Here is a 13,932-nt window from a genome sequence, read left to right on the forward strand (position 1 = left end):
TCATAGTGGAGAAAGAAACCAAATAAAGAAATGTAAAGGTGAAAAAACAAATCCAGTAAAGCAATGGCCATTTTCCTGGGGCTGCTGAGAGCAGGGTGAGGTGGAAGACCCTGGCTGGTAGGAGAGTCTGACACGTGAGTTCAGTGAACTGTGAGGGCCGCAGCTTCCTGCTGACAAAGTCCAAGGGTAAGTGTGGTTGGGTGGTGTGGGTTTGTGGTGTGGGGAGAGCTCTGCCTCCGGTCCAGCCCTGACCACACTCTTTCTCTTTAGCTTAGCTGAAGACCTGCTTTCTTGCCTTGGAGGTAAATTCTCTTCTCTTTCTTTTTTCTTGGCCTGCAATAGGAAATCGAATTAGACCAGTGGGAAAGAAGTTATGAGGAGCTGAACAGAAGCATCAAGTGGGCAATAAATAAACGAAACAAGAGTCAAGTGTCGGATTTGTCCAAGAGCACACTTGTGATGTCTTCTGAGTAACGGTTTTCATGAAGAGAACGGGAAAATAACTCGAGGGAGAGGGTGTTCCTCCACCCCCTCCTGGTGTTTCACTTTCCTCCCTAACAGAGAATCTAGTTGAAGGCTAAATATAACTCTACACCGGCTAAAAATAATGATTGCAAAAATCCAGAGACTTTGATCGGTTCTCACACGGAATTTAAGAAATTATTTTCCCCAAGTTTGTTTGTATTTTTTGATGAGCAAAGGCCGTGACTAGAGCATTGCTCAGTTGCTGAGTTTTCTTACTGTCTTCTCTATGAGTCTGTGGATGCTGCTGATAGTCCTGGGAGCAGGGCTGCTCTCCTTCCTCTGCTGCTCCCAGCCCTGCCCTTTGCACATGGTCCTGTTTGTACTGAATCCGGTGTGGGCTGCCCCAGTCCCCCAACTTCTCCCACTGTTGCCCCACATGGTCTCAGTTTCTAGACCAGTCCCATCTGAGATGTGGACAACAGAATCTCATCAAATCACCCAGCAGCGCCACAGGCCTCCCAGGCTCCAGGTGGGGGGACAAGCAAATATACCAAGTTCCCAGAGTCTCCAGGCCCAACCACAGAGCATCAGGGACAGCAGTAGCAATGGTGGTGGGAGCATGAACAGCAGCAGCAGCAGCGGCGGCAGCAGCAGCAGCGGCAGCATCATCATCAACATCAGCAACAGTGTCAACAGCAGTACCCGCATTGACAGTAGTAATGACAACAACATTAAGAGCAGTACCAATGTCAACAGTGGCATTAATAACAGCACTGAGGGCAGCAGTGTCAGCCCCAGCGTAGACAACAACAGCAGCAACAATAACAACTGCACCGAGAGCAGTGCCACCACCGAGAGCAGTGCCACCACCGAGAGCAGTGCCACCACCGAGAGCAGTGCCACCACCGATGGTGACAGCAGCGACAATAGTAAAAACAACAGCAGGAGGAACTGCAAAAATAACAGAAGCGACAGCTGTAGCGTCATCAACAGCAGCAGCGGTAAGAGCAACGATAACAACCGTGACAACACCAGCACCGTCAATAGTAACACCAGTGGCAGCTCCAACAGCCGAAGCAATGGCAGCAATCCCAGCCCTGACAACGGTAGCAGCAGTAGCAAGAACAGCAACAGAATGAACGGTAGCGCAAACAGTACCAGGAGCAGCATTGACAGCAACGGTAGTAACAGTGACAGCAGGAATGACCACAGCAAAGGCAGGGATGGCAATAGCAGTACTGCTAAAGACGCCAGGCCCAGCAGCAATAACAGCGGGGACAGCGAGAACAACCTTATAGACAATAGCCACTGCACAACGTGTCACAGCAGCTTCAACAACAGTACAAGCAGCATCCACATGAGTGACAGCAGCAGCAGCAGCAACAACAACAATAGCAGCAGCATGGAGAGCAGCCGTAACAACAAAGGGGAAAATAATAGCAGCAAACATATTAATGTCAACAGAAACTGCAACAGGAACAGCAGCAATAATCACAACAGTAACTGCAACAACAATAGTAATAGCAGCAACAACAATAGAAACAGCAGCATCAATAACAGTAACAGCAGCAGCAACAGTAACAGTAACAGCAGCAACAACAATAGAAACAGCAGCATCAATAACAGTAACAGCAGCAGCAACAGTAACAGTAACAGCAGCAGCAAGAAGAGTAACAGCAGCAACAGTGACTGTAGCAGCAAGAACAGTGACAGCAGCAGCAACAGTGACAGCAGCAGCAACAGTGACAGCAGCAGCAAGAACAGTAACAGCAGCAACAGTGACAGCAGCAAGAAGAGTAACAGCAGCAACAGTGACTGTAGCAGCAAGAACAGTGACAGCAGCAGCAACAGTGACAGCAGCAACAGTAACAGCAGTAAGAACAGTGACAGCAGCCACAGTGACAGCAGCCACAGTGACAGCAGCAAGAACAGTAACAGCAGCAACAGTGACTGCAGCAGCAAGAACAGTAACAGCATCAACAGTGACTGCAGCAGCAAGAACAGTAACAACAGCAACAGTGACAGCAGCAGCAAGAACAGTGACAGCAGCAATAGTGACTGCAGCAGCAAGAACAGTAACAGCAGCAGCAACAGTGACAGCAGCAGCAAGAACAGTAACAGCAGCAACAGTGACAACAGCAAGAACAGTGACAGCAGCAACAAGAACAGTAACAGCAGCAAGAACAGTAACAGCAGCAAGAACAGTAACAGCAGCAAGAACAGTAACAGCAGCAACAGTGACAGCAGCAAGAACAGTAACAGCAGCAACACTGACAACAGCAAGAATAGTAACAGCAAAAACAGTGACAGCAGCAGCAAGAACAGTGACAGCAGCAGCAAGAACAGTAACAGCAGCAACAGTGACAACAGCAAGAACAGTAACAACAGCAACAAGAACAGTAACAACAGCAACAGTGACAGCAGCAGCAAGAACAGTAACAGCATCGACAGTGACAGCAGCAGCAAGAAAGGTAACAGAAGGAACAGTGACAACAGCAAGAACAGTAACAACAGCAACAGTGACAGCAGCAGCAAGAACAGTAACAGCATCAACAGTGACTGCAGCAGTAAGAACAGTAAGAACAGCAACAGTGACAGCAGCAGCAAGAACAGTAACAGCATCAACAGTGACTGCAGCAGTAAGAACAGTAAGAACAGCAACCGTGACAGCAGCAACAGTGACAGTAGCAAGAACAGTAACAGGAGCAACAGTAACAACAGCAAGAACAGTAACAGCAGCATCAAGAACACTAAGAGAAGTAACAAAAACTGTAACAGCAGCAACAATGACAGCAGCAGCAAAAACAGTAACAGCAGCAACAGTGATTACAGCAGCAAGATCAGTAACAGCAGCAGCAACAGTGACAGCAGCAAGAACAATAACAGCAGCAACAGTGACTGCAGCAACAATAGTAACAACAACAAGAACAGTAACAGCAGCAACAAAAACTGTAAAAGCAGCAACAGTAACAACAGCAACAATGAGGGCAGCAAGAACAGTAACAGCAGCAAGAACAGTAACAGCAGTCACAGTGACAGCAGCAGCAAGAACAGTAATAGCAGCAAGAACAGTAACAACAGCAACAGTGACAACAACAGCAAGAATAGTAACAACAGCAACAGTGACAACAACAGCAAGAATATTAACAACAGCAACAGTGAAAGCAGCAAGAACAGTAACAGCAGCAAGAACAGTAACAGCAGCAACAGTGACAGCAGCAAGAACAGTAACAGCATCAACAGTGACAGCAGCAAGAACACTAACAGCAGCAACAGTGACTGCAGCAGCAGGAACCATAACAGCAGCAAAAACAGTAACAACAGCAACAGTGACACCAGCAACAACAGTAACAACAGCAACAATGACAACAGCAGCAAGAACAGTAACAGCAGCACGAACAGTAACAGCAGCAACAGTGACAGCAGCAGCAAGAACAGTAAGAGCAGCAGCAACAGTGACAGCAGCAGCAAGAACAGTAACAGCATCAACAGTGACTGCAGCAGCAAGAACAGTAACAGCAGCAACAGTGACAGCAGCAGCAAGAACAGTAACAGCATCAACAGTGACTGCAGCAGCAACAGTGACAGCAGCAGCAAGAACAGTAACAGCAGCAACAGTGACAGCAGCAGCAAGAACAGTAACAGCATCAACAGTGACTGCAGCAGCAAGAACAGTAACAGCAGCAACAGTGACAGCAGCAGCAAGAACAGTAACAGCATCAACAGTGACTGCAGCAGCAAGAACAGTAACAGCAGCAACAGTGACTGCAGCAGCAAGAACAGTAACAGCATCAACAGTGACTGCAGCAGCAAGAACAGTAACAGCATTAACAGTGACAGCAGCAGCAAGAACAGTAACAGCATCAACAGTGACTGCAGCAGCAAGAACAGTAACAGCATCAACAGTGACAGCAGCAGCAAGAACAGTAACAGCAGCAAGAACAGTAACAGCCGCAAGAACTGTAACAGCATCAACAGTGACTGCAGCAGCAAGAACAGTAACAGCAGCAACAGTGACAGCAGCAGCAAGAACAGTAACAGCAGCAACAGCGACAGCAGCAGCAACAGTGACAGCAGCAGCAAGAACAGTAACAGCAGCAACAGTGACTGCAGCAGCAGGAACCATAACAGCAGCAAAAACAGTAACAACAGCAATAGTGACAGCAGCAACAACAGTAACAACAGCAACAATGACAACAGCAGCAAGAACAGTAACAGCAGCAAGAACAGTAACAGCATCAACAGTGACTGCAGCAGCAAGAACAGTAACAGCAGCAACAGTGACAGCAGCAGCAAGAACAGTAACAGCAGCAACAGTGACTGCAGCAGCAAGAACAGTAACAGCATCAACAGTGACTGCAGCAGCAAGAACAGTAACAGCAGCAACAGTGACAAGAACAGCCAGAACAGTAACAGCAGCAAAAACAGTAACAACAGCAACAGTTACAGCAGCAATAGTGACAGCAGCAAGAACAGTAACAGGAGCAACAGTAACAACAGCAACAAGAACAGTAACAGCAGTAACAGTGACAGCAGCAAGAACTGTAACAGCAGCAACAGTGACAGTAGTAACAACAGTAACAGCATCAACAGTGACAGCAGCAGCAAGAACAGTAACAGCAGCAACAGTGACTGCAGCAACAACAGTAACAACAGCAACAGTGACAACAGCCTCAAGAACAGTAACAGCAGCAAGAACAGTAACAGCCGCAAGAACTGTAACAGCATCAACAGTGACAGCAGCAGCAAGGACAGTAACAGCAGCAGCAACAGTGACAGCAGCAACAACAGTAACAACAGCAACAGTGACAGCAGCAACAACACTAACAGCAGCAACAGTGACAGCAGCAAGAACAGTAACAGCAGCAACAGTGACAGCAGCAGCAAGGACAGTAACAGCAGCAGCAACAGTGACAGCAGCAAGAACAGTAACAGCAGCGATAGTGACTGCAGCAGCAAGAACAGTAACAGCAGCTGCAACAGTGACAACAGCAAGAACAGTAACAGCAGCAGCAAGAACAGTAACAGCAGCAATAGTGACTGCAGCAGCAAGAACAGTAACAGCAGCAACAGTGACAACAGCAAGAACAGTAACAGCAGCAACAGTGACTGCAGCAGCAAGAACAGTAACAGCAGCAACAGTGACAACAGCAAGAACAGTAACAGCAGCAACAGTGACTGCAGTAGTAACAGTAACAGCAGCAACAGTGACTGCAGCAACAACAGTAACAACAGCAACAGTGACAACAGCCTCAAGAACAGTAACAGCAGCAAGAACAGTAACAGCAGCAAGAACTGTAACAGCATCAACAGTGACAGCAGCAGCATGAACAGTAACAGCATCTGCAACAGTGACAGCAGCAAGAACAGTAACAGCAGCAATAGTGACTGCAGCAGCAACAACAGTAACAGCAGCAACAGTGACAGCAGCAACAACACTAACAGCAGCAACAGTGACAGCAGCAACAAGACTAACAGCAGCAACAGTGACAGCAGCAAGAACAGTAACAGCAGCAACAAGAACAGTAACAGCAGCAACAGTGACTGCAGCAACAACAGTAACAACAGCAACAGTGACAACAGCCTCAAGAACAGTAACAGCAGCAAGAACAGTAACAGCAGCAAGAACTGTAACAGCATCAACAGTGACAGCAGCAGCATGAACAGTAACAGCAGCTGCAACAGTGACAGCAGCAAGAACAGTAACAGCAGCAATAGTGACTGCAGCAGCAACAACAGTAACAACAGCAACAGTGACAGCAGCAACAACACTAACAGCAGCAACAGTCACAGCAGCAAGAACAGTAACAGCAGCAACAGTGACAACAGCAAGAACAGTAACAGCAGCAACAGTGACTGCAGCAGCAAGAACAGTAACAGCAGCAACAGTGACAACAGCAAGAACAGTAACAGCAGCAACACTGACTGCAGTAGTAACAGTAACAGCAGCAACAGTGACTGCAGCAACAACAGTAACAACAGCAACAGTGACAACAGCCTCAAGAACAGTAACAGCAGCAAGAACAGTAACAGCAGCAAGAACTGTAACAGCATCAACAGTGACAGCAGCAGCATGAACAGTAACAGCAGCTGCAACAGTGACAGCAGCAAGAACAGTAACAGCAGCAATAGTGACTGCAGCAGCAACAACAGTAACAGCAGCAACAGTGACAGCAGCAACAACACTAACAGCAGCAACAGTGACAGCAGCAAGAACAGTAACAGCAGCAACAAGAACAGTAACAGCAGCAACAGTGACTGCAGCAACAACAGTAACAACAGCAACAGTGACAACAGCCTCAAGAACAGTAACAGCAGCAAGAACAGTAACAGCAGCAAGAACTGTAATAGCATCAACAGTGACAGCAGCAGCATGAACAGTGACAGCAGCAAGAACAGTAACAGCAGCAATAGTGACTGCAACAGCAACAACAGTAACAGCAGCAACAGTGACAGCAGCAACAACACTAACAGCAGCAACAGTGACAGCAGCAAGAACAGTAACAGCAGCAACAGTGACTGCAGCAGCAAGAACAGTAACAGCAGCAACAAGAACAGTAACAGCAGCAACAAGAACAGTAACAGCAGGAACAAAAACTGTAACAGCAGCAACAGTAACAACAGCACCAATGACAGCAGAAGGAAGAACAGTAACAGCAGCAACAGTGACTGCAGCAGCAAGAACAGTAACAGCATCAAGAACAGTAACAGCAGCAACAGTGACAACAGCAGCAAGAACAGTAACAGCAGCAGCAACAGTGACAACAGCAAGAACAGCGACAGCAGCAGCAAGAACAGTAACAGCATCAACAGTGACTGCAGCAGCAAGAACAGTAACAGCAGCAACAGTGACAGCAGCAGCAAGAACAGTAACAGCAGCAACAGTGACAGCAGCAGCAACAGTGACAGCAGCAGCAAGAACAGTAACAGCAGCAACAGTGACTGCAGCAGCAGGAACCATAACAGCAGCAAAAACAGTAACAACAGCAACAGTGACAGCAGCAACAACAGTAACAACAGCAACAATGACAACAGCAGCACGAACAGTAACAGCAGCACGAACAGTAACAGCAGCAACAGTGACAGCAGCAGCAAGAACAGTAAGAGCAGCAGCAACAGTGACAGCAGCAGCAAGAACAGTAACAGCATCAACAGTGACTGCAGCAGCAAGAACAGTAACAGCAGCAACAGTGACAGCAGCAGCAAGAACAGTAACAGCAGCAACAGTGACTGCAGCAGCAAGAACAGTAACAGCATCAACAGTGACTGCAGCAGCAAGAACAGTAACAGCAGCAACAGTGACAAGAACAGCCAGAACAGTAACAGCAGCAAAAACAGTAACAACAGCAACAGTTACAGCAGCAATAGTGACAGCAGCAAGAACAGTAACAGCATCAACAGTGACAGCAGCAGCAAGAACAGTAACAGCAGCAAGAACAGTAACAGCCGCAAGAACTGTAACAGCAGCAACAGTGACAGTAGTAACAACAGTAACAGCATCAACAGTGACAGCAGCAGCAAGAACAGTAACAGCAGCAACAGTGACTGCAGCAACAACAGTAACAACAGCAACAGTGACAACAGCCTCAAGAACAGTAACAGCAGCAAGAACAGTAACAGCCGCAAGAACTGTAACAGCATCAACAGTGACAGCAGCAGCAAGGACAGTAACAGCAGCAGCAACAGTGACAGCAGCAACAACAGTAACAACAGCAACAGTGACAGCAGCAACAACACTAACAGCAGCAACAGTGACAGCAGCAAGAACACTAACAGCAGCAACAGTGACAGCAGCAGCAAGGACAGTAACAGCAGCAGCAACAGTGACAACAGCAAGAACAGTAACAGCAGCAGCAAGAACAGTAACAGCAGCAATAGTGACTGCAGCAGCAAGAACAGTAACAGCAGCAACAGTGACAACAGCAAGAACAGTAACAGCAGCAACAGTGACTGCAGCAGCAAGAACAGTAACAGCAGCAACAGGGACAACAACAAGAACAGTAACAGCAGCAACAGTGACTGCAGTAGTAACAGTAACAGCAGCAACAGTGACTGCAGCAACAACAGTAACAACAGCAACAGTGACAACAGCCTCAAGAACAGTAACAGCAGCAAGAACAGTAACAGCAGCAAGAACTGTAACAGCATCAACAGTGACAGCAGCAGCATGAACAGTAACAGCAGCTGCAACAGTGACAGCAGCAAGAACAGTAACAGCAGCAATAGTGACTGCAGCAGCAACAACAGTAACAGCAGCAACAGTGACTGCAGCAACAACACTAACAGCAGCAACAGTGACAGCAGCAACAAGACTAACAGCAGCAACAGTGACAGCAGCAAGAACAGTAACAGCAGCAACAAGAACAGTAACAGCAGCAACAGTGACTGCAGCAACAACAGTAACAACAGCAACAGTGACAACAGCCTCAAGAACAGTAACAGCAGCAAGAACAGTAACAGCAGCAAGAACTGTAACAGCATCAACAGTGACAGCAGCAGCATGAACAGTAACAGCAGCTGCAACAGTGACAGCAGCCAGAACAGTAACAGCAGCAATAGTGACTGCAGCAGCAACAACAGTAACAGCAGCAACAGTGACAGCAGCAACAACACTAACAGCAGCAACAGTGACAGCAGCAACAAGACTAACAGCAGCAACAGTGACAGCAGCAAGAACAGTAACAGCAGCAACAAGAACAGTAACAGCAGCAACAGTGACTGCAGCAACAACAGTAACAACAGCAACAGTGACAACAGCCTCAAGAACAGTAACAGCAGCAAGAACAGTAACAGCAGCAAGAACTGTAACAGCATCAACAGTGACAGCAGCAGCATGAACAGTAACAGCAGCTGCAACAGTGACAGCAGCAAGAACAGTAACAGCAGCAATAGTGACTGCAGCAGCAACAACAGTAACAGCAGCAACAGTGACAGCAGCAACAACACTAACAGCAGCATCAGTGACAGCAGCAACAAGACTAACAGCAGCAACAGTGACAGCAGCAAGAACAGTAACAGCAGCAACAAGAACAGTAACAGCAGCAACAGTGACTGCAGCAACAACAGTAACAACAGCAACAGTGACAACAGCCTCAAGAACAGTAACAGCAGCAAGAACAGTAACAGCAGCAAGAACTGTAACAGCATCAACAGTGACAGTAGCAGCATGAACAGTAACAGCAGCTGCAACAGTGACAGCAGCAAGAACAGTAACAGCAGCAATAGTGACTGCAGCAGCAACAACAGTAACAGCAGCAACAGTGACAGCAGCAAGAACAGTTATAGCAGCAACAGTGACAACAGCAAGAACAGTAACAGCAGCAACAGTGACTGCAGCAGCAAGAACAGTAACAGCAGCAACAGTGACAACAGCAAGAACAGTAACAGCAGCAATAGTGACTGCAGCAGCAACAACAGTAACAACAGCAACAGTGACAGCAGCAACAACACTAACAGCAGCAACAGTCACAGCAGCAAGAACAGTAACAGCAGCAACAGTGACAACAGCAAGAACAGTAACAGCAGCAACAGTGACTGCAGCAGCAAGAACTGTAACAGCAGCAACAGTGACAGCAGCAAGAACAGTAACAGCAGCAACAGTGACTGCAGTAGTAACAGTAACAGCAGCAACAGTGACTGCAGCAACAACAGTAACAACAGCAACAGTGACAACAGCCTCAAGAACAGTAACAGCAGCAAGAACAGTAACAGCAGCAAGAACTGTAACAGCATCAACAGTGACAGCAGCAGCATGAACAGTAACAGCAGCTGCAACAGTGACAGCAGCAAGAACAGTAACAGCAGCAATAGTGACTGCAGCAGCAACAACAGTAACAGCAGCAACAGTGACAGCAGCAACAACACTAACAGCAGCAACAGTGACAGCAGCAAGAACAGTAACAGCAGCAACAAGAACAGTAACAGCAGCAACAGTGACTGCAGCAACAACAGTAACAACAGCAACAGTGACAACAGCCTCAAGAACAGTAACAGCAGCAAGAACAGTAACAGCAGCAAGAACTGTAATAGCATCAACAGTGACAGCAGCAGCATGAACAGTGACAGCAGCAAGAACAGTAACAGCAGCAATAGTGACTGCAACAGCAACAACAGTAACAGCAGCAACAGTGACAGCAGCAACAACACTAACAGCAGCAACAGTGACAGCAGCAAGAACAGTAACAGCAGCAACAGTGACTGCAGCAGCAAGAACAGTAACAGCAGCAACAAGAACAGTAACAGCAGCAACAAGAACAGTAACAGCAGGAACAAAAACTGTAACAGCAGCAACAGTAACAACAGCACCAATGACAGCAGAAGGAAGAACAGTAACAGCAGCAACAGTGACTGCAGCAGCAAGAACAGTAACAGCATCAAGAACAGTAACAGCAGCAACAGTGACAACAGCAGCAAGAACAGTAACAGCAGCAGCAACAGTGACAACAGCAAGAACAGCGACAGCAGCAGCAAGAACAGTAACAGCATCAACAGTGACTGCAGCAGCAAGAACAGTAACAGCAGCAACAGTGACAGCAGCAGCAAGAACAGTAACAGCAGCAACAGGGACAGCAGCAGCAACAGTGACAGCAGCAGCAAGAACAGTAACAGCAGCAACAGTGACTGCAGCAGCAGGAACCATAACAGCAGCAAAAACAGTAACAACAGCAACAGTGACAGCAGCAACAACAGTAACAACAGCAACAATGACAACAGCAGCACGAACAGTAACAGCAGCACGAACAGTAACAGCAGCAACAGTGACAGCAGCAGCAAGAACAGTAAGAGCAGCAGCAACAGTGACAGCAGCAGCAAGAACAGTAACAGCATCAACAGTGACTGCAGCAGCAAGAACAGTAACAGCAGCAACAGTGACAGCAGCAGCAAGAACAGTAACAGCAGCAACAGTGACTGCAGCAGCAAGAACAGTAACAGCATCAACAGTGACTGCAGCAGCAAGAACAGTAACAGCAGCAACAGTGACAAGAACAGCCAGAACAGTAACAGCAGCAAAAACAGTAACAACAGCAACAGTTACAGCAGCAATAGTGACAGCAGCAAGAACAGTAACAGCATCAACAGTGACAGCAGCAGCAAGAACAGTAACAGCAGCAAGAACAGTAACAGCCGCAAGAACTGTAACAGCAGCAACAGTGACAGTAGTAACAACAGTAACAGCATCAACAGTGACAGCAGCAGCAAGAACAGTAACAGCAGCAACAGTGACTGCAGCAACAACAGTAACAACAGCAACAGTGACAACAGCCTCAAGAACAGTAACAGCAGCAAGAACAGTAACAGCCGCAAGAACTGTAACAGCATCAACAGTGACAGCAGCAGCAAGGACAGTAACAGCAGCAGCAACAGTGACAGCAGCAACAACAGTAACAACAGCAACAGTGACAGCAGCAACAACACTAACAGCAGCAACAGTGACAGCAGCAAGAACAGTAACAGCAGCAACAGTGACAGCAGCAGCAAGGACAGTAACAGCAGCAGCAACAGTGACAGCAGCAAGAACAGTAACAGCAGCAGCAAGAACAGTAACAGCAGCAATAGTGACTGCAGCAGCAAGAACAGTAACAGCAGCAACAGTGACAACAGCAAGAACAGTAACAGCAGCAACAGTGACTGCAGCAGCAAGAACAGTAACAGCAGCAACAGTGACAACAGCAAGAACAGTAACAGCAGCAACAGTGACTGCAGTAGTAACAGTAACAGCAGCAACAGTGACTGCAGCAACAACAGTAACAACAGCAACAGTGACAACAGCCTCAAGAACAGTAACAGCAGCAAGAACAGTAACAGCAGCAAGAACTGTAACAGCATCAACAGTGACAGCAGCAGCATGAACAGTAACAGCAGCTGCAACAGTGACAGCAGCCAGAACAGTAACAGCAGCAATAGTGACTGCAGCAGCAACAACAGTAACAGCAGCAACAGTGACAGCAGCAACAACACTAACAGCAGCAACAGTGACAGCAGCAACAAGACTAACAGCAGCAACAGTGACAGCAGCAAGAACAGTAACAGCAGCAACAAGAACAGTAACAGCAGCAACAGTGACTGCAGCAACAACAGTAACAACAGCAACAGTGACAACAGCCTCAAGAACAGTAACAGCAGCAAGAACAGTAACAGCAGCAAGAACTGTAACAGCATCAACAGTGACAGCAGCAGCATGAACAGTAACAGCAGCTGCAACAGTGACAGCAGCAAGAACAGTAACAGCAGCAATAGTGACTGCAGCAGCAACAACAGTAACAGCAGCAACAGTGACAGCAGCAACAACACTAACAGCAGCAACAGTGACAGCAGCAAGAACAGTAACAGCAGCAACAAGAACAGTAACAGCAGCAACAGTGACTGCAGCAACAACAGTAACAACAGCAACAGTGACAACAGCCTCAAGAACAGTAACAGCAGCAAGAACAGTAACAGCAGCAAGAACTGTAATAGCATCAACAGTGACAGCAGCAGCATGAACAGTGACAGCAGCAAGAACAGTAACAGCAGCAATAGTGACTGCAACAGCAACAACAGTAACAGCAGCAACAGTGACAGCAGCAACAACACTAACAGCAGCAACAGTGACAGCAGCAAGAACAGTAACAGCAGCAACAGTGACTGCAGCAGCAAGAACAGTAACAGCAGCAACAAGAACAGTAACAGCAGGAACAAAAACTGTAACAGCAGCAACAGTAACAACAGCACCAATGACAGCAGAAGGAAGAACAGTAACAGCAGCAACAGTGACAGCAACAGCAAGAACAGTAACAGCATCAAGAACAGTAACAGCAGCAACAGTGACAACAGCAGCAAGAACAGTAACAGCAGCAGCAACAGTGACAACAGCAAGAACAGCGACAGCAACAGCAAGAACAGTAACAACAGCAACAGTGACAGCAGCAGCAAGAACAGTAACAACAGCAACAGTGACAGCAGCAGCAAGAACAGTAACAACAGCATCAGTGATAACAACATCAATATCAATAATGACAGTAGTAGCAACTACAGTTACTGTGACAGAACAATAACAGCAGCAACAGTTATTGCAGTAACAGGAACAGTAACTGTGACATCAGCAGCAGCAACAACAACAGTGACAGCAGAAACAGCAACAGTGAGAGTGACAGTTGCAAAAATGACAGCAGCAGCAAGAACAGTAACTGCGACAGTAGTAAAAATAACAGTGACAGCAGCAACAGCAACACTGACAGTGACAGTAACAACAGCAACAGTGACAGTGACAGTGACAGCAGCAACAGTGACAGCAGCAGAGCCAAAGAGCAGGCCACCATTCAGCTCCACAAAATGCCAACAAGATGAAACACCTGTTCTGAGTTCCCACATCTTTTTTTTTTTTTTTTTTTTTTTTTTTTTTTTTTTTACATATCATGGGAGTTTGGCTTATGTGTCCTTGTCACTTTAGAAAAGATAGTGCTCAATCATACCCCAAAGATACATGCT

At 47.0% G+C, this 13,932-nt stretch overlaps 1 protein-coding gene across 1 annotated transcript in view; it reads right to left on the reverse strand.

Moving 5' to 3' along the window:
* The window catches only part of LOC131918388 (solute carrier family 22 member 2), a 46,645-nt gene continuing 32,713 nt past the window's right edge, over nucleotides 1–13,932 (reverse strand). The window contains exon 12 of the mRNA XM_059272477.1: nucleotides 1–327. Within this exon, the coding sequence (XP_059128460.1) occupies nucleotides 1–327 (327 nt within the window). The remainder of the gene's footprint in view (nucleotides 328–13,932) is intronic.

The sequence above is a fragment of the Peromyscus eremicus genome, chromosome 8b (genome assembly GCF_949786415.1).
Source record: "Peromyscus eremicus chromosome 8b, PerEre_H2_v1, whole genome shotgun sequence".
Classification (NCBI taxonomy): domain Eukaryota; kingdom Metazoa; phylum Chordata; class Mammalia; order Rodentia; family Cricetidae; genus Peromyscus; species Peromyscus eremicus.